At 38.2% G+C, this 26,080-nt stretch overlaps 1 protein-coding gene across 4 annotated transcripts in view; it reads right to left on the bottom strand.

The window, feature by feature from the left end:
* FRMPD4 (FERM and PDZ domain containing 4) overlaps window positions 1–26,080 on the bottom strand; it is a 349,158-nt gene that overhangs the window by 46,046 nt on the left and 277,032 nt on the right. For all 4 annotated transcript variants that reach the window (XM_054078055.1, XM_054078031.1, XM_054078040.1 and 1 more), the window contains exons 3-4: window positions 22,284–22,444; window positions 19,987–20,089 (exon numbers count right to left, since the gene is read on the bottom strand). In XM_054078055.1, the coding sequence (XP_053934030.1) occupies window positions 19,987–20,089; window positions 22,284–22,444 (264 nt within the window). The remainder of the gene's footprint in view (window positions 1–19,986; window positions 20,090–22,283; window positions 22,445–26,080) is intronic.

Raw genomic sequence — 26,080 nt, 5'->3', positions numbered from 1 at the left:
TCTCCTCTGGGCAGAGGCCAGTGCTGACAGTGTGGGCTGTGCTCGCTGCTGGCAAGTTTCTGCAACGGAGCGTGGAGACGCTCATCTGTGAATTGCAAATGGGCTGAGGTGAGAGACAGCAGCAAAGATGCTTGGTCCAGCCAGCACCCATCCTAACGGGACTCCAGCACTGAGATTCGCCTCGAGCTGTCTGATGGCATGAGGTACTACAGCTTGAGAGTACATCTCTAGATGCTTTCTCTAATCAGAATGACAGCTGCAAATAGTTTCCCCCATCTTCAGTATGGCTACAGGCAACCTGCTTGGGCTAAAGGCCCAACTTTAATAGCTGGAGTTCACAGAGGGGAATCTTCAGTCGGGTATGGGAGCAGTTTTATTGTTGGAAAATTACCCTGGCCTGTCACCCACATAAACAGACCAGGTTTTAGGCACCTCAACTCCACTACCTGGTTTTGGACACTACAGGGCTGGATCTTGTAATCCAATCCAACTGAAGTATGATGCTTAAAAATGTCTCCCACATAACCAAACAAAACAACTTCAACGAGGTTGAAAAGTATGTGATAATAAGGTTCCCCTTCCACAAAATAACTCCTATAGAAAGCAACCTTATGGGTTTCCAGTATTCTTCTCTTGGGAGAACACTCCATTCTTCTCTTGAACATCTTATACTTCTGTTTCATTGTTGGTATGTTGAGAACTTTCATTTAAAGTTAGCTGATGAAGTATTAGGCATCAAAGATATCCCTCACTTAAGCTGCAATCATAAGATAAGCATCAAAAAAATTTTCAAAAGTCCTATCTTCTTCATTTGTACACACTGACAGTGATCTAGCTATGCAAGAATAAATCCCTTTTTCCAAGGACGCATATTAAAATTCAGTTCTTATTGGGGACATAAGAGAGGATTTAGCATGCAAAGGATAAATGATTTTTAAAGACTATATGTCGAACTGCAAGATTAAAAATAGACTTGTCAAAATTGAGTCTGACAGAAATCACCACATCCCCTATGTTCCAATGGACAAAATATTCTTCATTATGTAGTCATATGGTAAGTTTTCTGAGCAACTCAGAGACTTCTCTGGAGTCTAATTAAACTGCAAATGTGATTTTAAAAAAGCAAATTAAACCGTTATTTTAAAATTAAATTACTGCTGATGCGAAGTGTCAGCTTACGAGTATTGGTAGGCAGTTTGTTCACATCTACAGGTCAGTAGTTTTCGTATGCATGTAAGCGAGGAAAACAGTTGGATTCCATGCTCATGCATAATTTTGGCCTTTAGGTTGAATCTGTCAGCAAAAAGTGGATGAGAGCAAGAACAAGATCTAAACAGATAGGTCACAGAACACTGATAATGCAGTTTTATCACCTGCAACTAAAACTAGATATAAAACTGACCAGGTGCATTCCTCATGTCATGTATGGCAAGAAAATAATAAAAAATAATAAAAGAGAAAGTTCAAAATTATTAGTCGGAAATTCTAAAGAAAATGATCCAATTATTAAGATCTTCTAAATCATGCAAATCCTTTTTTTATATTATTATTATTTTTTTTTCCTACTTTCAAGATATTTTTCATTCCCTAATTCTGTCCTATCCTGATGTTTTGCATTTCAGTGATGCTAAAAGATAATCTCAGGACGTGAGCTCTTAGTCTTCAAAGGATCAAAAGCAACAAAATAGTATAAAAAAAAGAGGCAGGGGAGGGAAGTATCCTTATAGAATCAGATTCTCAAATCTAATCATTAAAGAGAAAAGTGGAGGAGGGAGATTAGAGAGCTTTGAGAGGATTTATTTTTCTTGCTTTCCTCCCTTTACCATCTCCCCAGCTGTAGCTTCCTGGGGAACATTCAAAGTTCATACGTTCCCTGTGGCACCTCTGAGGATTTGATCTCCAGGAGGGAAGTTTCAGGAAGGTCACCTATGAAGGAGAACTTTGCCCCTCAAAATCCAGAAGTTCAGTATTTGAACAACATGCTATTAGCATTTTTAAAGGCCATTAGGAACAATACACTCTCCTAGTTCGCTTCACCCTGTGAGACCAAATGTCTAACTTTTCTGTTCTGCATGTTGCTGTTGCCAATATCATTAGCCTATTTGTTCAGCCTGATGCACCTCAACATTTTGCATAATGTTGTAGTGACTTTGTACGTCACTTGCAGTGGTGCGACTACCTTGCTGTAAGTTGAGCAGAAGCCTGAAGAGCTCTTCCTTTCCTGACCCTTGGCAAAAAATCCCACGTGTCCCAAAAGCAACACATATTTTAGTGGTTTGAATCGAAATTCACTGGCTACACAAAGCCACCCACTGGAGATGCTTATGGATCCCTACAGCTATGTTAGGCTGCCTTTAGACCTGTCACCTGCCTCCCTCCCCGGGGAGATGAAAGGAGTGGCAGGCTACCTCCGCTGCCCCCTGAGGCCACCATGAGGAGCAAGGGCAGGAGAGACCACTCTTCTCCAACAGGCAGTCACTTCTTCCTGTGTCCTGGGACAGGAAATATTCCAGCTCCTTCAGATGCTACCTACCTGTAGTTCATCTAATAAGAAGTAATTTGGAAAAATATACTATTGTGAAAATGGATAAGTCCTTTCCTCTTGCATAATAAGGGTGAAATCTGCACACAGTCATTCCAATGCACTACAGGGGGGAAGGTGGAAGGGAAATGGAGAGACAATGATGCCTTATGAATTCCACTTGAAGAATCCTTATTTTTATATATATATCTATATATATGTAAGTATTAATTAAGGGTATCTTTGATTGTGTGCGCAGCAAATAGAGGGAAGATAATGTTGTAGCCTATAGTATGTTGGAGAGAAGAGAGGAAAACAGGAACCTGTAGGAAGAGATGCTGCTTTTTAAGAAGTAATAAAAAGACCAGAAGTTACCAAGAGTTTTCAGGGCTGCCAGGGGATGTGTGGAAAAATGAATGGAGGAAAAAAAATGCTCATGCTTTTTCTAATTAAAATGTTTGTAGAAATAAATCTTCCCGAAGAGAGAATATACTGTAAACAAGTCATTGTGTGGTCACTCTGACCTTTCTTTGAAACAATTGGAGCCAGCCCTATCAGATACAAAAGGCTGGAATAAATGGACTTTGGATCTGATTTGATATGGTGGTTCCTAAACTGCTGTATTCCCCTTCCAAGTGATTAATTGGTTTCATAAAAGCTCATGATAATGCACATATTCAGACATTACAAAGTGCACACACAGTACTGCCATTTTTCATTGACATTTGCTTGTCATCAAAGTTCTCCTGAACTTCAGCTCACACCACTAACGTAATCTGTTATCTGGAATGTAAATGTAAGTCCTGAATCTAATCAACTTTCTCTGCACAGAAGTCTAGGCCTCAGGAAGGAAGATGGTTTAACTGAAAAACACATTAAAATATATGCTGTAAAGAAGGGTATCGTCAAATAATCATATATTTACTTCTACTTATTTAAGCACTATTTTAGTAGGCCAGAATTTGAAATAGGGAAACATTTCTGATTCAGCCTGCTTTGAGTTCCCAGCTCCAACAACATACTGAAGAATGGAAAATGAAAAAAAATAACTTAAGAAAAGCAAAACCATAAACATGTAATGAAATTTGATTTAAAAAGAATTCTCATTATTATTATTATTATTATTACTGCAAAGAAGGTAGTGGTGATGCACATAAAGAGGTCTTACAATCCAGCAGGGAAACGGTTAAGACTACATGTACCACTTGTGAGGAAGACTGATGAAGACAGAAGGAGCAGAGGAGGTGTGGCAAAAGTAGCTCTCCTGGGCATGGCCTCCCTTTCCTTCCACTCTAACCTCTTTTTGGAGTAAAACAGCCTCAGGAAAAAGATTTATATCAAAAACTTTATCTCAGTGCTGTCAAACTCATGCATCAAATAATGGTGTATCAAAGTTTACCATGACTTAAAAGCCATGATGATGATGAACTGTGGATTTTGTGGTTCTGCATTTTCAGTTTTTCAGAGCTCATGATTTTCTATTCTTTCTACAATCAACAAGGCTGGGCTTTTCAACTTAACAATACTAGGATTTTCACCCATTTGCATGAATGCCACAGCTCAAAACAAAGTTACCTAATGGTTTAATTTGGATTCATGAGAGAAATATAGGGAAAGGACTTCCAACTGCTTGCTCTTGTTCAGTAAGTACATTAAAAATACCTATTTTTATTCCCTCTCTTTTAAAATGGGTTTCGCATTTAAAAACAGGTTTGGCCTACTTGAAATATCAGATGGGAGAATGAAGGGAGAGCATTAGGGAAAGTGATGGGAAAGGGATCTGCAGTGGCTGGCAAGAGCAGACACCAGGAATAGCATGTCACAAAACCACTCCTTGATCACCCTTGATCAAATAGGTAAATTGTTTTTTTTTAAAGCATGCTATTCCTCCATTTGGCAGCAATATCTGAAATAAACTGGCAGGCTACAAGATGAGCCACTACAAGTAATCCATGGGGTAATTGATAAAAAGCCCGAACCAAATACCTCTGAAATCCATCAAAATATTTCCACCATCTTCAGGAGGCTTTGGATCAAATCCATTTTGCTGAAGGATGAACATCATTCATAGTTCCCAAGAAAACTGAGGATAGGTGGCAAAACAAAACCTTTTCTGTCTCTTTTAAGAGATCTTTGTCAAATGTTTCCCTTAACAAAACCTTAAAGAAGTAGGCATTTCTTCTCAGAAAGCAAAAGATAAGTATTTCTAGAAACAGGTGGTATACATTTTAGCCTTTATAGTTATGGACACATCATTTATAGATTCATCATACAGAATATTAAACATACTCAGAGCTGTCTCTAACAAAAAATTAAAATGTGCATTATTCTCTGTGCTTGTGAAAACAAATCCATCATCTGTCTCAGGTAAGTAAAAATAATTAATTTGAAAAGCTGTATAGTTGTTTTATTTGCATTTGGCTGTTTAATAGCCAGGAATTTCAATACATCTGGCACTGGCAGGAGAGCGGTGAACAGAACTACCAATGTATCATGTTTAGCAACTGTAAAACACTGTGTTTTGTTACTCTACTTACAATAATAACAGTATTGTTAAACAGCTAGCATAACAAATGTATTTTTGACCAAAGAGCCACTGATATTTGCCTGTATAAATTAAGACAGAGATAAAAATCCATGTCTACAATGATACGCCCTTCTTCAAAATCATAGAACAGTGCATTGCTGCTGCAATATGAGCAGCAACCTCTATCCTACTGCGAAATTCATACTAACCTGCTGCATGCATCAGCTGTCTAAATGAACAGCCTTGACAAGAGCTTTCTACCCCCCTCATTGTTAATGACATATATGCAAAAGCACTGTAATTACACTAAAGCAGCAGCTGAAGAAAAAAGTCTCACAGAGATATCGGTAATCTGTCACTACCATGAAGACAGCAGGCAATTCAAAATCCCAATATTTTTTTTCTTGAGACAATTTAACTGTTCAGAAGCATCTATCAAACACTTACACAAGCACATATGGGAATAGCTTTTTAAAGTTTACTCTTTACTCAGTAGACAATTTCTATGAAATACATGAAGTATAATATATGAATACATTTAAAAAATATGCAGTAAAGTAGCTACTCAAAGTGCATATTGCCCTTTGGCAAAATGTCATCTTTCTAATCAAGACATTAGGAGTAATTAATCCCTACCATAAATAAATGGTTGCTCAAATAAAAACTAAGTATTAGATCAGTAGCTCCTACCAGATTTAGGCACTTATGTCATACTCTTCACCACAGTACAACCAAATAAAATTGTTATTTCTTCCTACTGTTTCTGACATTCAGAGTTGTAATTACCAAAACAGAACTTATTCAAGCATTTAGTGCAGAGAAAAAATAATAGCAAAAGGTAAAGTAAACACACTGTAAACTGAATATATTCAGCACTTCCTATCAGAAAAGTAACTGCTTATCATGCTGCATTTCACTTCCACTTGAAAAACAGCTCCAGCAATATATCGCATACCTCAATAATAAGGGTAAAAAAAATCCTGCATAGCATTGATACCTGGTGAGGCTGTAAGGCAGGAGAACACATCCAGTTACTGGCAAGCTTACTCCGTGTGATCAGTGCAGCTAGACAGAACATGGGCATGGGTGATAGTGAACAAAAGCCCAAGAGCAGAAAGTCCTCCGATAACCTAACTAGGCCGAGGTTCTTATGCCTCATAAAAGGGACAACTTCTGGTTCATTGTTGCTGCTCTTCCTAAACTACATCAAATTACTGGCATATTTTCAGGAACTGATAGCACTGAAGACTTTCTGTGCTTAAATATAAAGTTTACAAGACTTCCTTACTCCCATTTGATATTCTTTTCCTTTTTATATACATCATGGTAGCTACAATGTACTGCTCTGAGAGGTCAGGTTCAATGAATTATTTAATGGAATGGCAAGCTGAGGCACGGAATGCTGCCTCTTAACAGCTTCTGGTAGTTCCATCCTAGGTTGAGCTTCCGCCAGGAAGCCAAGGGGATCAAGCAAGGAATGCTCAAAATAACAGCTTTAATTCACTTGTTCCAAGCAACAGGCACATCCACCCTGCCCTCCACCTTGGCTAGGCTTCTTCTGAAGAAAAGCTTTTACTACCAGAGGCCATTTTCAACACACTGCACTGGGAAATAGCACCTGTCCTGAAACGCTGGCACATGACTTCCAAGCTCCTTCTCCTAAATTTCTTAAGTTCTGGAATTTGGCCAGCTATTGCCACATGACGGTAGGGCCATCAGCTAGAGGTGGGATGACCCAGCATGAGGTTACTGCAATGCCACACTGCACAGACAGTTAACTACAAGAAGCTGCTCTACCAAATGCCAGGTATCATCAACAGCTTGCAAGGAAGTCAGCCCACAAAGACTGGACCGTGAAGGACTGCCATCCCTCAGCCAAAATGCACAAGAGACAGCAGGACTGCCTCTGAAAAGCAGCCAGTATGTATATTAACTTTCATGACCTAAGAAAAACTTCTATAGGGACATCTGTGACAAAAGGAAGATGAGAGAAAAAGTGAGCCCTCCCCAGAAGGAAATGGGAGACCTGGCTACCTGTGAAATGAAGAAGGCTCAACAACTTTTTTGCCTCAGTGTTCACCGGCAAAGGCTCACGCCACACCACCCAAGGTACAGAAGGCAAAGGCATGGACTGGGAGATCGAAGAACCAGCCATCACAGATGATCAGGTGACAGACCATCTAAACAATCTGAGAAGTGCACAAATCCATGGGATCTGATGAGATGAATCCATGAGTCCTGAGAGGATTGGTGGACAAAGGTGCTAAGCCACTATCCTTCATATTTGAGAAGTCATGGAGTCTGCTGAAGTTCCCACTGACTGGAAAAGAGGAAACATAACCCCCATTTTTAAAAACAGAAAAAGAGGAAGACCCAGGTTGCTACAGCCTGGTAAGTCTCACCTCTGTACCCAGCAAGATCATGGAGCATATCCTCCTGGAACTCTACTGAGGCACGTGGAAAATAAGGAGGTGTTCAGTGACAGGCAAAATGGCTTCACTAAGGGCAAATTGTGCCTAACAAATTTGGTGGCCTTCTACAACAGGCTTACAGAGTTGGTGGATAAGAGAAGAGCAACTGATCTCATCTACCTAGACTTGTGCAAAGCATTTGACACTGTACTGCATCAAATACTTGTCTTTAAATTGGAGAGTCATGGATTACACAGATGGACCACTCAGTGGATAAGGAATTGTCTGGATGGTTGCGTTCAAATAGCTGCAGTCAGTGGCTTGATGTCCAAGAGGAGACAAGTGCCAAGTGGTATTCCTCAGGGGTCAGTACTGGGAGCGGCACTGTTTAACATATTTTTTGGCAACATGGATAGTGAGATTGAGTTATCCCCAGCAAGTCTGCTGGCATCACCAAGCTGTGTAGTTCGGTTGACACACTGGAAGGAAGGCATGCTATCCAGAGGGACCTGGTCAAGCTTGAGAAGCAGGCTCATGCAAACCTCATGTAGTTCAACAAGGCCAAACAGAATATCCAGCATATGCAATACCCAGCATCCATACAGGCTGGAGGGTGAAGAAATTGAGAGCAGCCCGGTGGAGAATATTAGCTAACAATGTGCGCTCTCAGCGCAGAATACCAACCATATCCTGGGCTGCACCAAAGACATGTGACCAGCAGGTTGAGGGAACCAGGAAGAGCTGACTGCTGAATCCCACAGAAATCTACTATGTTAAACTCCCTTTTTAACATCCAATATGTTTTAAACATCCAATATTGGATGCCATACAATGCAGAAGATATACTGCTTATGATATGTTATTTGTCCAATAAATGGCCTTAAGACTTACATTAGCAAATTGTACCCTCGTAGTAGTCTATGTACCTCAGAGCATAAACAATATAATCTCCTCTTTCTCTCTAAAAAAAAAAAAAATGTTTGCAAAAGAGTGTGTTGAGTTTTCTTTCACTCCCATATGTCAATATGTGGTATAGTTCCTTCCTTATATCCACAGCAGCCTGTATGAATTATTAATAAACTCAACAAGCCCGCTGGACACTGTAACATGACTATAATTGGTGTAGAACACTAAGAAATTGCTTCAGTACTTTTTAAGAAGAAAAAAGTGATATCTTCACCAGAGTATTTGTTCTAATATTTAATTAAAGACTTTGAACACAAACAGAATTTCAGATAAAATTCAGAACAAAAGGGTATTTTTGGTCACAAATGTATACTCCCCATGTAAAATCGAGTAGTAAGGAGAACAACACAAGATGAAGAATTAAAAAGAAATTGGACTGCAAACTCAATTAGTGAATAGTTTTAATTTTTTGCTGTCTTCCAAAATTGAGAGTTGTTGCTATAATTCTTGATAAACTCTCAGGCAGATGATATTTTCCTTTTAAATTTCAGGCACTCTGTAGTGATGCATAGAAAAGAATATTGGACAGGAAGACAATGTATGGAACAAAGATTTCAGTGTAACAATTAAACTTCATAACCCCTACAGTTTTTATGAAATACAGATGACCTCAAGGATTTTAAACTGCTATAGCAATCGTTTTGTCCTCTAGAACAACTGCCTTTTTGTGTATTGCTTTCTGAATAATAGATCTGCTGAAAAGCTGAAGTGATCATCATAAAATGGGTAATCTCTATTATATAAGATGACGAGATCTTCGCCTCTTCAGGAGCTTTGTTTGATCCATAAGCTGAACCAAATTGGTTTTAACTAAACCTCCAACCAAGCCAAATTACTTTATTTAACAATATAGACAGTGGACTGCAGGGATCTTCCCTTGCGCAGTAAGTAAAATATATTAAGCTTTAGTCTGCATACAGAGGAGTAAGAGCCAACTGAACAATTAACATTTCAGCACATACTATGTAAGAAAAATGCCTCGGGTAGCAGAGGTTGACGGGAACCTGGGCTTATCTCTGCAGTCTTAATTTTGGTATTTGCAGTCTCTATTTTGATATTTTTTACTTCTTGGCTTCTCAGAACCAGTTTCTCTTGGTTTCTTAAATGAAGGAAAAGTAAGACTGACACCGAATTCCTTTGGAAGTCACCTGTTGTGAAATACACGTGATTCGTCCTTCCCCTATTACTGTTGCTGTCTGTGAAAACTTGGATGTTTCAAGTAAAGTAAAAATTTACAGAATTGTATGTTTGGAAAAAGCCTAAAAAAAAGCTTAAGTGGAAACTAAAATGGTTCTCTTATGCTATTTTTCATATTTTGCTTGTAATAAATTACAGATGATCAATTGTCACATCAGAAATTAAACCAGGAAGAGCTGACTGCTAAATCCCACAGAAATCTACTTGTGTTAAGCTCCCTTTTTAACATCCAATATGTTTTAAACATCGAATATTTTTTAAACATGAATTTATTTTTAGCCATTTTTATTTTCTACTAGTTTTTGTGTCAGATCCTTTTTAATGAGAAACTGGGTTTGTCCTTTTACCTTCCACTATGGCCCAAAGTCCTCCCAATCAGTGGCATTATTTAACTAAGGAATCAAGCTTTGGGAACTGATGAGTGAGAATACGTAAAACTGTTCTCTTTTAACTATCCTTCTGATCTGACATATCAGATAAAGTTAAATGTAGATAATCAATCTCTTGCAAATTCTTGGAGTCCTTGTTGGTTGTATTATTGCTAAATTAAAAATATGATCTAATTCTGTGTTCTAAGTTTCCTAGTCTATAAACCAACACAGAAATCCCTACAACATTTCTATTCCAATTATATTATACTACTAACTGCTAAGAGAGACTTTGAGTCATACAATTATTCTTGTTGGAGGGAAGCAGGAAAGAGAGAGGATGTGCTAATGACAGTCTTAAGCCTCTTGATCTTATTTCTCAATGTTTTTGAAAAAGCTTAAAAAAAAAAAATGGCCTTGCCAAAACTCTAAAGAGAGTCATAAAAAATTAAAGTCAACTGTTCCACTGTCAGCCAGTTCCACTTTCATTACAACACAATTATGTCTAGACATCTCACTCCCTTTGAATCCAAAAGAAGTTTGGATTGAGAGTTTTATCAGAATACTACTCAACCAAGTGCTTCTCCTTTCATACCAGTTTTGCTGTTTTTCGGCTCCACAGACAAACTACAGGTTACTGGTGTCAAGCACTGTCACCTCCACATGCCTTCAGCTGACTGAAAGGCAATATTGCTGTCAGAGCAGGGACATGATATGAAGTCTACAGACAGCCACTGTAACTAATGTTAATAGGGACCCTAATGTTAATAGGGACAGTCACCTCATGGGCACACATAGCTTCAAGAGAGACCATTCTTAATTTTATCTCAGTCAACAGATTAAATGTAGTCTGGGGAGTAAATAGGATTATGGTACTAAAAACTAATTCTAAGAGTCAAGAAGCCAGAATGACACAGCATCAGCATGCCAAAGAGCCAGAGAAAGATCTTGCCACCTTCAGGAACTCCTGAGTCAACTTACCATTACACATTTCATTAAAATTACACCGTTACACCAGTGGACCATAAGCTACCAAGACCTCTCCATGACACTTTGCTTTGAGTAAAGTTTTACTCATTTCCTTGTCACTCTCTTTATTTCCTTCCCATCCTAAGAAGTACTACTTCCCTTTATACAGGGAACAAAAGTTTTCCCTTAACTGCAAACACAGGATCACACAAACACTCAACATCCCAGCTGTCCTTTGTATCTAAGCAGCCCCAAGAAGAAGGCCTCAAGACCTCCTTTTGTTCATATTTTCCAACTATACGGTTTGAGATTTTTTAAAAGCCATTCATTTTTGCTTCCCTCACCCCGCCCTCCATTCTCACTGTGCTGTACAAAGGACATACATAGCCACCAGAGAAACAGTGATGCCAGCTTTATTTTCTCTCATTTGACAACCAGATGAGCTTTTGTAAAATGCACAAATCCTCTTCAAATACAGACACTGCCAGGAGCTTCTACAGAACAACTAAAGACTAAAGGCATTTCAAATTCATCAACTACGCAAGGCATTGCAAATTGGTAAGTCTTTTCACTCTTCTCTCTCAACTGTTTAAATTACGTTTTACATTTTCTGCAGGCACTGGTGCATACAAAACTGCCACATCCAAAACAGTGTTCCTTAAAAACATGAGATTAAAATCTTTCTGCTTTTCCATGATACAAGGCATCTGTAAGCAGACACAACTCTCCAAGGGCTAACTCAAAAATCCATGAAAATATCATGTTTGCCTCCCAGCTCTTGACATCGCCTTTGCTGTCTTTCTAACAAAATACAGTGTTGGGGTATAATTCATAGTAACGATAAGCCTTTTGCTTGATACTGCCATCTACCTTTCAGTCTTTTAAAAAGCATTTCACTGTCATCCTAAAGCTATTTAGGCATCAGATAAACCAGTTAATTGCTATGATCCAAATGTCCAGCACTGTCTCAGGATAAAAGGGAATGCTAATGCCACCACTGTCCACACTGTGTATAATACAAGCCTTCATAAAGCATCCCAGGCCTTGTACAATGCAATTATCTCATCTTCTCCAAAGAGGCAATGTTTTCCATTACAATAACTTCACTAACTGATGTATAGTTGCTGAATCAGTCAGCAACTGAACTGACAGATGAGGGAGTTTTAAACATCTCAATGAGATCAGCCACATATTTCTGGAAGGGCAAAGTTGGTCTAAGAGTTCTCTGCATGCAATGGTGAAAGCATTCCTGTCGTCTTTATGCTTTACTGTAACTCCTTGATTGCAGCCCCAGGTGCACAGCACAATCCTCTCCTGTCAGCCCATGCTGCTTCTCTGTGTCCCAGAAACTGTTATGTACAGACAGCACTTCCAAGCAACCTCCTGAAGCTGTCTGTCTTGTCTTTCTCCTTGTTTTCTGCCTTCTGTTGATTAAACTGCTCCATATCACAGCGCTTGTCTTGTATAAGTGTAGTTGTTCCGTAATAACATGCCCAAGGCATCCACGACAGCCACAGAATATTCAAGCACCAACAGCATGAAGTGGAGGGCTGGCTTGTCCAATATAATCTTTTACAATTTGGAAATGTCATCCCAAAAGAGACAGATAATGGGGTTGGGAAAGAGGAACCATGAGATTTCTGCAGTTTCACACCTCCTCTCTAACTCTCTCTGCCCCAAACACAGGCAATGAGACTTTTAGGTACCTCTTGCTACCTATCCCAACAGGGAGTAATCCTTTCATGTACCAAGCTTGCAGTGACAGCACAGAGAGTCATAAAAATCTATTGCAGAGCATGCAATATGGAGGAAATCCATCACATGGACAGGTTACTTCATATTAAACTCAAAGTTTGAATTTAACTTATATGACTTTACATGGAAACAATTACCTTGAAACACCTACATCAGTGCACCTGGTTTCAAAGTAAATCCTCCATGCACACAAGCCAATGCTTTTGTTTAGCACTAAGCCTGCCTGTCGGAACAAGCTAATGAATAAGAGCAGCATTTGCTGGTTCACATCTGAAGAAAACATTTTGTACAGTTGCTTGTGTTTTGGGCACAGCTATTCCATATCTCAGCTTGTACCCTTGCATTCAGTTACCACGAAGTAACTTGTTATGGAACACTTGAGCTTAAATTCATCAGGCTGACTCCTCTTTCTAGAGGATAACAGAGTAAGATAACAACCTCACACTTCAACCGGATGACACATCAAGTTATGGAATTTCAAAGACACCAAACTTGCTAACTCCACGGGGCATCCACCGTGGTGAACATGAAAAGAAACTTGCAAATAAAATTCTCAGTATTCCAAACATTTGGATCATTGAGTCCAAATCTGTCTAAACCACATCAGCCAACTTTCTGCTAAGAGCAAAGATATGACCGCATGCTTCCACACATACAATGAATTTAAAAGAGTGCAATTTCCATAGATAGTATTGATTTTAACAATATCTCTATGCAGCTTTCAACTCAGCTTAACTGTTACAAGCCTTTGATCAGGTAGACAAGGATTTCTGAAACCATATTACAGATTAATAATTAAAATCTAGACAGATCTGAATTAGATCTCAACATATTAGCTCAAGTACCAGAAGAGCCTCACCATGGCAGCCAAGGGAAAAGGTAAAGTAGATAATGCTAAATCTGTGTTCTCACTGTTAGCTTGCAGAAGCTGACTGAAAGCACAAAAGTTATCTCTGCATTATGCTGCAGAAACTCTTCACAAGGTAGAAGATATACATCCAACACCAGTCACATCAAACAGTTCTCATATCCTGACTCCCAGCTCTGTGCTTGGGTCAGTTGATTAGAGGTAGCTAATTAATGTCCTGGCAGAAAGCTTATCTCCATTTCTGTCACTTGTGAAATGTGATCCAACATTTTGCCCCTCTGTTTAGCATTATGTACCTAAAAATCAAAACACTACCAATTCATAGATCAAAGCCTGAATAAAAATGGGTATAGCCTCTAGATTTATATACCAAATTGGAGGCACAATGGAGCATCTTCAGATTAAAAGGTCCACATGATTGCATCTTCAGGAAAAGCGGGTTTCAAGATTCTTGGCTGCTAAGTAGTACCATAGCTAATAGCTTAATATGCTTGATTTTTTCGTTAAGATGTTGATGAAGAGAGAATGTCTTAAACACTAAATTCACAAAAATTGCTTCATCCAATATATGAAACAGTCTAAGCCTAGAGACAGAAATTACATCTGAAAATTGATATTTTGAGCAGCTATGAGAAGACAATGATGACAGGCACTGCCACTGAACTTCCTTTTGCACTTGCATTTAGCTATGATGATGCAGAGGAGGCAGACTGGTCCCCTGACACACACGGAGTCAAAACAGCAGTGACAGAATTCTCATCCATTCCATAATGATGGTGAGAAGGGTCAGTATTGATTAAATTCATGTTAGCACTTAAAATGCAACATGCAGCCTGCAATCCTGGAGTGTTCCTTCTCTTCAGTCCGAAGGTAATACAAAATTGTAACAGAAATTCTACTGCAAAATGGAAAGAATTCTCCAGATATTCTTGATGAAAAGTTGCTGTCACTTTAACTTGCCAAAGCAAGTGTTATTTCAGAACTAGTTTTGAGTAATTTCTCTTAAATAGACAACAGAGCCAACAAGAAAAGAAACGCCCTTAATGAATTCCACCTTTTTCAGTTCTTGCTTTGCAATTAAAATATTTTACTGGAATTCCACAGGACGTCAAATACTAGTTTACTTCTGTTACAGTTTCAAGGAACCAGACTAATCTATCCTAATTAGTAACCTAAAAGTCAGGTTTCTATTCTAAGATAGTTTTCTGGGCTCCTTCTTTATTCAATGCATAAATATAACTTTATGCAATGTGGCAGCTTATTCCAAAACCCGTCTCGGACAGATCACCGTCTTCAGGTACCCATCTCTCCTCTCAGGCTGCCTGGATAACAATTTTAATTGAAACAGGAACAAAATATCACTACTGTGCCCTACTCAGAGTTTGCTTTATGGGGTAAGCAGTACATCTGCATGCCACTTATAATTTCAGTAAAATATCCTGCTATATAAGTACTCAATTTACATATGTTGGGATCCTTGCAGACTAATTCATACTAACTGCAGTCTACGACAATCAAGTTAAGTCATTCACGTTATAGAAATTGCCTATAAACATATTATAAGGCAAATTATTAACTAAACATATGTAAGTGTTTCAAAACACTTTAAGAATCAATGTAACCAACCAGAAGATACAAATTTAACGTTGACTAGTGATTATGAAATAGATGCACCTCTGAAAAACCAATTAATTGATACGGTACATTAATGCACCTTCTAATAGGCCAGTTCTGTATTGTTTCTCATCTTCAAATATGAAAAATATTGCTACATTGCGCAATGACTTTAATGCTACCTCAAAGTACTTATTGTTAAGCATGAGTGAAAAGCTATAAGTGATAGAATCTGTATTGACAGTGAAATAGAACAAAGATCAGTAGCTCTTGCTACATTTTGAACTAACTGCACTTCAAATATATCTTCTTCCTTTAGTATCCTGTTCACTTTCTCCTTGCCTGGATTGTAACAATACATTTAGAAAACTGAGGTTGTTTCTTCCTCTTTTTTCCAACTTCAATAGCTTTCTGCCTTGAATGGAACACATGTAGATTGAAGCAATATGTGATGCTCATAAAGGTGACCTCTCTTTGTAAGGGAAATCATAAACATGACCTCTGGGTTTATGCTTGAAAATAGCTCAAGAGAACATAATGTAGTGCAAAAGCCATTGAACGTTATCCAGAAATAATAAGTCCTTATGTATTTTGTCTGCAAGCCATACTGTATTCATATTTCTGCAACCTTGGCTTTCAAAGGACAACTTGAACACTAATTAAATGTTGCCAGTAAAGCACTGCCAAAAGAATTAGGTGGGTGAGAATAACCTACAAGGGATATTTATAATGAATATCCCCGATAATCTCTGGACCTGAGACCTCCTATGTTACAATAATATCCCTCAGTTCTTAAAAAACAACCCAATATCTTTCAGCCAATTCATGCTGAGTACCCCCTGGAGTATGTAGAGGTAGCTTTAATACAGTTTTCTACTTAAGGAAGCTCATTTTCAGTAATGAATGTTTAGAAAGCACACACATTATTAAAATATTAAAATGCAACAAAGACAATGTGAAAATTTCTGCATAACGTGCTCCCTTTCTCTTCTTGAATTTTCCCATAAAAAAAACCCCACTAAGCAAAAGGGACTTTCTTAGAAGACTGGTCTAATGATTTCTAACACAGTAGAAGTGAAAGTACATAATAAATTTGGAGCTGATGGGAAAAGGGCTGAAGCAAAATAAATGATCTGAAAAAAAATTGATCTGACTTACTTTGCGGAAAATTTAGAAATAAAGCAAATATATTGCTTAGGGGCATGATTTTTTCATAAAATAAATAAATAAATATATAATTGACATTTTTCAGATTCCCTTCTTAGTGGACATCCAGAATATGTTTTGATTTTTTCAATTTAAGATAGATTGCAACAGAACTCTCTTTTTCATTCTTTTCCTCAGTAGCTTAACTCTTTTCATAAGTAAATATCCCATTAATGTTTTCCTGGAAAATAATTAAATATTGCATTACACTAAAAACTGTTTAATGTTCAAGGTAGACTTAACATCTAACATTTGAGTATACTTTTGCTGGAAAGTTTTGAGTTTTGCTAAGCTTCTGAAAGCATGATGCTTATCTGGTTATGAAATATGCCTTTTTTTACTCATGCAGTTTGGTTTTTTCCCCTGTTTGGCATACTATGGTCTTTATGTCTATATTTTGAAAGCAGATTATTTTTTCCCCACTCTCTGCATTTATAAAGACAAATAATTTCTTGGCTGTACAAAAAGCTTTGAGGGAAAGTTACATAAAAAAGATGCAGAATTTCACATCATTAATATAAAATGTGTCTTGTAATACATAACCAGCAACAGACTATGCCATCATAGAAAAAATACAGTGTTGGACTATCAATGAAAATCAGATTTTCATTGATTTTGCCGTGACCATGAGATGGTACACTGTAAGATTTTGAGCGAAAGGAGTCCATGCTAACAACAGACTTCAGGTTGTCCAGGGCACTGGTGGGCAGGGTGTTGTAGGATGCAGCTCCAAAAGGCCAAAGCCCAGTAGAGCTGGGTGATCTTCATGGAGAGCCTTCTCCAAGTGCTAGAATGTTCTCCTCCTATTTGCAAGCAATTAGGCAGGCCCACCAGGACACCAGTGTGGCTCCACAGGGAACATCTGACCAAGATTCAGCACAAAACAGAAGCCAACCAGAGATGGAAATGAAGAGAAGTTAGCAGGGGAAACAGGGAAACTCCACCTGGCCAGGCAGGGATGGAATTTGGAAAGCTAATCCAGCACTGAAACTGCTACAGGATGTGAAGGTAATAAGAAAGGCCTGTACAGGTATACCAGCAGTGAAAGCCAAAGGAAATACGAACTTGCTGCTAAATAGGATTGGCAATCAAATGAAGGACACTGAATAGGCTTGAAGTACTCAATGCTTTCTTGGCTTTAGTCTTTAGTGGCAAGGTCTGCCACCCTAGTCCCTCCTTTAGTGGCAGAATTTAGAGACCCAAGGTACTACCCATGGCAGACAAAGACTGAATTAGGGATTGCTTAGGCAAGAGGGACATTCCTAGGTCCATGGGCCTGGATCAGATGCACCTGAGGCTGAAAAGGGAGTTGGCGCATGTCTTGTAAAAGCTGCACCCTGTCATCTTTGAAATGACACTACTTAAGAACTGAAACATCTTCCAGGTGCAGTTGTGAAAACTCCACCTTTGGAGTTATTAAAACTTGACTCAACAAATGCTGAGTAACCACATCTAACTTTGGCACTGGCTGGCTTTGAGCAAGAGGCTGAACTGGATGACCTCCAGAAATCCCATCTCAATTCTTACATGATTTTGCGATCATGCCCCTTGCCTAGCCTATGTATCTGAAACATGCTCACTGCTGACCACAGACACACTGCTACTAGCTGGAGAACAAGATTTCAAAACTGTTTCTATGCACATTGAAAACTGAAAGCAAGCTTTTTCAAAGTTGCAGATGTCTCTAACCCATATGAAAACCTTTTATTGTACAGAAGGGATTCATTATTTCATTGGTGTAAAGAACTGCTTCTGTTATGGTGTCAGGACTGTACAGTGACGGTGTTTAATCATTCCAGGTGTCTCCACTGGCATAAAGAGAAAGCTCTTAATTTCAAATGCTGTAATATACATGCCAAATATATTTCACACTAAGTCTTATCAAAGAATGAGTCTTTGTCAAAATCCCAACAGCAGACAGATTCTGAGAGCAGAGCTAGAATTACAGTGTAAGAAAAGTGTCACCAAAAGTTTCCCCTGGAATGTAGCAGCACAGAATTTGAGACACTACCTATGGAGTCATCATAATTGGGAAGGGTGACATTCAGTTTCTCATTTGAAGGCAGTCAGAGGATCATCCACACAATAAACCCAGTTTGTCTCAGGCCTAATCAGTCTCTTTTCCTTGTTATTACTATATATTGCTGGCATCAAATGAGATAGAGATCTTAAGTCTGATTTCTCACATATCAAAGAATCAGGGAAAGAATGAAGACTGCAATATGATCACTTTATGAAGAAACAAAGACAACAAAAATGAGTTTAAGATCCAGAGGTGAGGCTTATGCTGATGGCCAATACACAGATCACAGGACAGAATTTTGTTATGAATAGGACGGTTCCTGCAGCTCATGGATTCTCTGTAACAAAATCCCAAAAAGTCTTCTCTTAATGTGCTGTGTTACTTTTAGGTGACTTAATGATTAATACTTTATTTTAAAATCTGAAAATGTGTTGTATTTTGTCAAAAACTGCCTAACAGATAAAGGCGTCAGTGCTATTGGCATCTTTATGCCATTTCCACATCTCCTTTGGAAGCTTGCTTCATAGCTGAATCCCCAGCAAATGTGCAGCCATTTGCTCAAGTTGTGATCTGCAAGAGTGGTACAACTATCACGGCACTTCCTGCTCAAATATCTGGTAGCAAATGTGACTTCAAAATTGCTTGAGTAACACTGACAACACTGACAGCCACCAGTTCTTAGCAGAGGTACGCGCACAATTAAAACTTGAGTATCTGCCAAAATTCAACTAGACCCACCAATTCAGAGTTTACATCAACGAGAAGGAAACAAAACTGGTATCCAGGCTATTGGGATTTAAAATAATAATTTTTACGTTTAACTTTTTAATTAAACATCTCATTTTTCTATGCAATGTTCTAACATTTCTTGTTACTCAAAACAAGTTTATTCTACCAACCACATCACATCTTTTTCTACATCCTAAGCTTCTGTCAGTCCTTATCGTTTCTTTGCTTCTACATCCAATTTACATTTACTGATATTTCTCCTTTCCTGAACTCTCCAGTCTCTTTTTTGTCATCTGCTGCCTTCTATCCATACAGCCCTACCTACTTTTCACACAAAAACTCACCTACATGCAATCCACCCAAACAGTCTTTGAGCTTCCCCACATAATCCCATTTACATGCACCCATCTGCATGAGTGCAAATTTATCATCCCACCATATTTTCTTTCCTCTTCACATCAGACAGACCTGATTCGGCTCTTTTTCATGTGAGAAAAGCAACAGAGCAACACTGACTGGAGCTGCCTTGCTCCAGCTATTATCTTTTCAACAACCCATACAAAAAACAAACACCAGGAGAATACAATTCTACTTTTGATACCCAAGTATTTGGAGCTGTTCCATAATCTTATATTTTTTTCAGCTACCCAGAGGACATTGAAGATGACACTTCATTTCAATACTAAAATACTTCACCAGTCTTCATTATGACTAAAGTAACATTATCTTCTCTCTTCTCAGTCATGAGAAGGCAAGACTTGCTGTATTATCAAATGACTGCCCGGGCAATAAGCCACTAGGTTCACAGTTTAAGTGACAGGACATCAACTACCTGACAAGGTCGATGACTCTCTCTCTTGGAGCAGTGCTGACTGGCTCATCATTAATCATTATGATCTGATCCCCTGGTATAAGTTTTCCTTCAGAGGGGCCGCCTGGAGACAAATGAGAAAAAATAAAAGCACAAGTTAGCAGACCATTGTAAATGCACAGATACACTCTGTTGTCCACATGCTATGAGTGTTTGGGTTTTTTTTTCCTCCAGTTAATGACATATTTAACACTAATGCTATTTCTGATGCTACCAGTACTTCTTCATCAGGAAAATCTTAAAAGCTAATGGCTTAGCCAGTGGCTTTCCACTTAAGTTCCTCAAGTTAAGTTCTAAAACTACATCTAGGGACTTAAAAATATAAGCTTGGTTTTCTGTAGAGCCAAAAGGACCCATAAGAGGTGACCCTATTTATCCTTAAAGGTGTGATCAACCATACCTTACTCATCCTTGATCAATGTTTGTCTGATATTCTTATATGATCACCCTGAAGATGACTCCTTTTCCTCTAAATAAACGACCCTGTTTAACTACTGTTAAAGTCAGGAAGTCTTTTTCTCTGGAACCTACACCAGATCTTCGTTGTTACAACTCATTGTTTCCTGTCCCAGACAAAGTAACACTGAAGAACATCTTATTCCTCCTTCCTATGAAACATCACTGACATATCTGACACTCATAGGTCTCTCCTCTGACTTTTCTGTTCTGTGCAAAACAAACCTGTTTCCTTCCACCAAAAGACAGTAAGTTTCTACACCTCCAGGAAAACTCTTGTTTTCCTCTGGATTCCTACCTCTTGGTGGACACAAGTTTTATGTACAGCCAATAGCATAGTCACTTTCAGTTAGACACAGATATTTAGCATTCATCTGAGTAAACAATCAGAAAGGTATATGTCTATGTGCTTTGTATTCTTACAGTGGTGAAAAGTATATTGAGTTTAGGCTTTATAAAGTGCATGTAGCACTTTGCTTCTCAGTCTGATTACATGCTCAGAAGAGGGTGGGATATCACAACTGCTAATAAAAAGATATATCCTCTCTCGTCTTCTTTAAACTCTGCAATGGTGATACATAAAAACCCAATAATATTATTATTATGATCATAAAGTCTTAAAATAAAATGTATCAGTATAAAAACCAATTTACTTAACAACTGAGCTAAAATGCTGTTCTTTTCCTCTGTTTGGTTTGAAAACTTCACTTATATATCCAGCATAAATGGATACAAATCCATGTAGGAGAATGTTGTCCTTAACTCATCTTTCCTCCTATTCAGTAAGAATAAGATAGAATAAACACCTTTTCCAAACTGAACTTCAACAAGAAACTACATTAAAAATACTAACTTAGGATAACATAACTGTTTGGATGTAGTTCAAATATTAGTTACAACACTCCCTTCATCTGAAAGCAATAAAATACAATCAATGCACACACATGGGCAAATGACATGTGGGTAAATGACATCAGAACTTCACAAAGTTGATTTTGCCTCTCCTCTGCTCTCTGTGGGGGTTCTGGAGAACATATTGAACAAGAGCAAAGTCAAACCTCTGCCCTTGGCTCAAAGGCAATTTTATGTAATGACTGACTAACATTTTAGCACAGAGAGCAGCAGCCAGCTGTTTGGGAGAATGAACAATCCCAAGTCCAGTGCTCAAAAAATTAAAAAATACCACCAAAAAATTTTAAAAACTCACTAATTTTCACTCCAAGTAAGACGTGGAGGGATCTATTTTGTCCTGGCTTTTTTTTTGCCACATAGTTATACAGAACCATTCATTTAATAAAAAAAAAAAAAAGCCAGCAGTAACATCCTCTTTTTCAAAAACTAATATTACAGTCAGAATCAAATGTTAGAGTTAGAAACCTAGTTTCTCCTTGGGAAGCTGATAATACAAAGAATGAAAATTATGTGTTAATCTTCGAATTCGACATACCTCTTGAAAACACTGATTTAATGGCAGTGAAGATGACATCAAACCAATATAAATGTAGTGGGCAGAAGACCTTGTTTCATTGAATGAAATGGGTCAACTTTTTTTCAGGCAAACAATAGTAATGTCTCAGAGCAATAGCCTAAAACTGGCCTTTTTTTATTAACACATTTACATAATGTTCAAAAATGAGTGCAAGAAGGAAAACTATTCAGTAATTCAAGGCTTAATAACCTACCTTGATTTTGTAATTACTTTGCCTGCCTGAATATTTTTACAGTACTTAAATTTGTAACTATATTTTATCCCAGTAGATTAAATTAGTGCTTGCTTTTGGGGTCAGGTGGGGAAAACATACCTGGTGTTACTGAGCGTACAACAACTGGCTTTTCACTACCAGCCACAAACCCAAATCCTAGCACAGGATCCCTCCTCATTTCCACCTTCCGAGGGGCTGGAGGGGTTATTTGGCAGCTCTCTATTCGAGGGTCTTCAAATGTGGCTGATTGTGTCATGTGACTGTGAAAAAAAAAAAAAAAAGATGGAAAAAGGAAAAAAATCATTAAAACATGATTTTATGGTATCTACTTGAGCCAAGCAGTTTCTGCAATGATGAGATGAATACCTGAAATGTTCTCACTATAAGAACTAAAACATCAACTTAATAATTTTATATTAGATTTTCTTATACACAAATGAATAATGGCACTGGCAGGTCTCCAATACTAATCAATAGCATCAACCTATAAAGAGGTCTCTCTGTGACAGTATACATTTAATCATAACTCCCATATGAAAGAAAAATAACCCAACAACAAAGGCTTTGTCATCTGTGCCTGAATTTTTCATCCTTCATTTGTTGGAAGGGAAAAATAGCAGTGATCTAGTCATAATGTAAAACAAAACTATTTGAGTTTGCCAGGCTTTTGCAAGAAGAGAAGACACGCCTTTAACTTTTCTTTTCCTAAAATATTAAGCAAGTTGCTGTGTTGAGCTTTCTCAAACAATCTAAAGCACAGCTGTATATTTACTACTTGGGTAAACTCTCCAAAGTTACTCCAAACTGATCCAGGGTGAAAAAAAAAGTATTAAAATCTCTTTATCTGCCATTAATAGAATACTTTACTTTCAGCTGCAGTGTTATGACAAAGTTTAGTTATTGCATGTAGATGACAAAATTCTCATGGCTGGAGGGAAAGATCTTGATTTTTCAAGCAGAAAATAAAAAGAAAGCAAGCTATCCAACATGACATATCCATGAAAGAGACCACGCTATACAAGCAAAGAGACTTCTAAATTAACATTAATAAATACTGAAATGCAATTGATGCTGGATATAGACAGAAGTGGAACATACTTTGTGTTTCCCACCCAATGGCTGGAGCACCTTGCTGAATCACAGCTACCAATTCCCGGTGCCAATTACACAGACAAACAGATAGCTCCAGTGTCATGCCCTTCCAATTGTCAGTAATTGAACTCACGTGCTTCAAGAAACCTAGTCATCACTATAGACAACAAGCAACACCTGGTCAGTGTAGCATGGAGACAGACTACAGCTCACGTTATCCGGTTATTGGAGTCTAAACAGAGCTCAGATAGTATTTGTTTAAAGCTGCCTAGCCAAGAGTTAATATTTTTTTTTACCTTCAAGAGATTGTAAATCTGCAGGTGCCGAACTAACTTCAGCTCTCGCTGGATTAATGCAGTAGACAAAGGGAACGAAGCCCCAACCCTGTCTGCCAGGAGGGTACAGGGTCCTGTGCCGAGAAAGGTAACGGCCAGGTGCCCAACCTAAGAATGCCACAATGGACATCAGAGTGGCAGATAACCCTATAGCAGTACACAGTATCATCATTCTGAAAGTTGCTCTCCTCATAAATAAACAAAAAATATGAAAATCAAGTAAATTTTCAATATCCTTGATAATCTTGCATATAACATGTTATACCATGAGAGTCAAGGGATATCCCATGTGACAGAATTGTGGCTCTCACCTCCTGTTCCTTTTCTATATTCAAAAACAGTTCCCTGAAGGACTATAGACAGGTGGCCCATAAAGAGAAAGACATCATTCAGAGATCTGTTTTCAGCATCAGTGACATGCAAAAACTTCTTTGATCTTTCCCCAAGACACACACCTTGAGCATGACATTGATTTCCATTCTCTCCATGGTCTGCTTCTATTACTGATACATAGAAAAGCAGGAAATCTCAGTAAAATCTCAGTGGGAGTTTATTCCTGTGACTGGATTTTTCTATGGCTTCCCTTCAAAGAAGCTCCCCATCCCTATCACTACATTCAGTCTGCCTTAGAGTAACATGCTTCCTTTTTATGCATATGATCAGAGGTAGCAGAAGGTACTTGCTTACAAAAACAGGAGATGGGGAGACTATCTTCATGTTCTCCTAGTATCTGCATAAGGTGAACTCAGCAAAAAAAAATATATTTCCTTTTACTAGGCAGAGTATCACACTTGATACTTCATTCTCCTCCTTCTCCTGTTCCTCCATTTTTAGTCAATTAATTTTAGATCATTTTCTATTATGTTTATTCAAAAGAACTGTTAAATAATCCAGAGAGTTTTATGCAAACTTTTAATGAAATTTATCTTCAAGACCTCCCAGCCACACTCCTCCCCAACAACTCCTATTTACAATTCAGCCTTCTAGATGTTCAAACATTTTCCCTTCAAATGGGACACTTTGTGAGGAGTCACTGCTATTTAAAAAACTATCTATTTAAACTTGTGAACTTTGATTTGTATAGAATGTGAAACTGCATTTGTCACCTTGTTTAGGTGACAGCCTTACCAAACCTCCCACAAAGTTAAAATGTTCCATTTAATAATTTCTTCCTAATAGCTGTTTCCATTTCTGTAATTGGGGCACTATGAAATGATGCTGTCTCCAAAGAGGAAATACCATATTTACAAGCAACATGAAAATATCACTTGAGCCCTTCAGACCTACTTTTCTGCTACTGTACATCCTCTCTCTTCAAGCACTTGTGCACTCTGGTTTGAAAACTAAATGAAGAAGAAAAAAGACCCAAACCAAAAAAAATCCCCTTCAACAGCTGCATTTCAGATAACAAATTACAAGAGCAGACATAGAGACATGCTCAAAAGAGCAGCTCTGCTACTGGATGCCTCACTCCAGCTATTTGTACTGCAGCAACACAGAATCAGCAGGAGAATTGTCAAGGAACAGTCCATCATGATTCTGAGTGGCACAGCAGGTTTCATTGATTTTTAAGGTTATCCACCTTCAAATACACCAAGTAAAAGGCTCTGCATCTCACACTTCCACGGCTTGCTGCATCAGATATTCTTGTATCATTAGGTACACTGGAAGTGTATTTCAAGAGAGCAGCAGCATACATGAGTATGATCCCAGAAGAGATTAGCTGAATACTCAAAGCTTTGCGTGATGGTATGTTGACAAACCCACTTCCTCCTGTGGCTAGTCCATTATTAAGATGCCACTTGTAGCACCACAGATCAAGAATAATTTGATTTTTGCTTTAATTGGAGGTATTTGACCTCCACCTCAGCTATGGAAAATTTTGACTCCTAAGGAACTATGGTAAGAGTTATAAACCAGAACCTAATAAACCTGGATTCAAAACAGTCACCCTGGGAAACCTTACACAGAGCATCACTTAAACAGTGAAACATCTCATAAGAATAACTGCAAACTTCCCATTTGTTGCAAACACCGTAAAAAATGTGTGTTAGATGTAACTGTGTTTATATAATACCTAAAAGTTTATTTTTCTGAAGGAAAAATGGAAGAAAAGGAAAATAGCTAGGATTGTAAGTATGAATTGTTCTTTGCACATACACAAACACAAGCTACCCTCAGATCGCCTTTTCAAAAATACGCATTTCCTACCATTTTTCAATGACTGAGATGAGTTTCTTGCTTTATGAAAGGCTATCTTCTCTGATGACCTCTTATTTTGAGCAGTGGGAGACAGCTGCCACTATAATGAAGAGTCATTTTTAGAGAATTTCTTGAACAGAGATGTTATATCCCAGCCTCTTCCAAGAGATAAACTACTGGCTACAGAAAATGATAGCAGAAGTGTAATTCGAAGTACTTATGCTCAAAAGCTCTCTGTGGCAACTACTCCACTAAAAAGAGATGGTA

Source organism: Cuculus canorus, chromosome 1 (genome assembly GCF_017976375.1).
Source record: "Cuculus canorus isolate bCucCan1 chromosome 1, bCucCan1.pri, whole genome shotgun sequence".
Taxonomy (NCBI): Eukaryota; Metazoa; Chordata; class Aves; order Cuculiformes; family Cuculidae; genus Cuculus; species Cuculus canorus.
The sequence above is the reverse complement of the archived record's forward strand: the minus strand, read 5'-3'. Positions and strand labels throughout refer to the sequence as shown.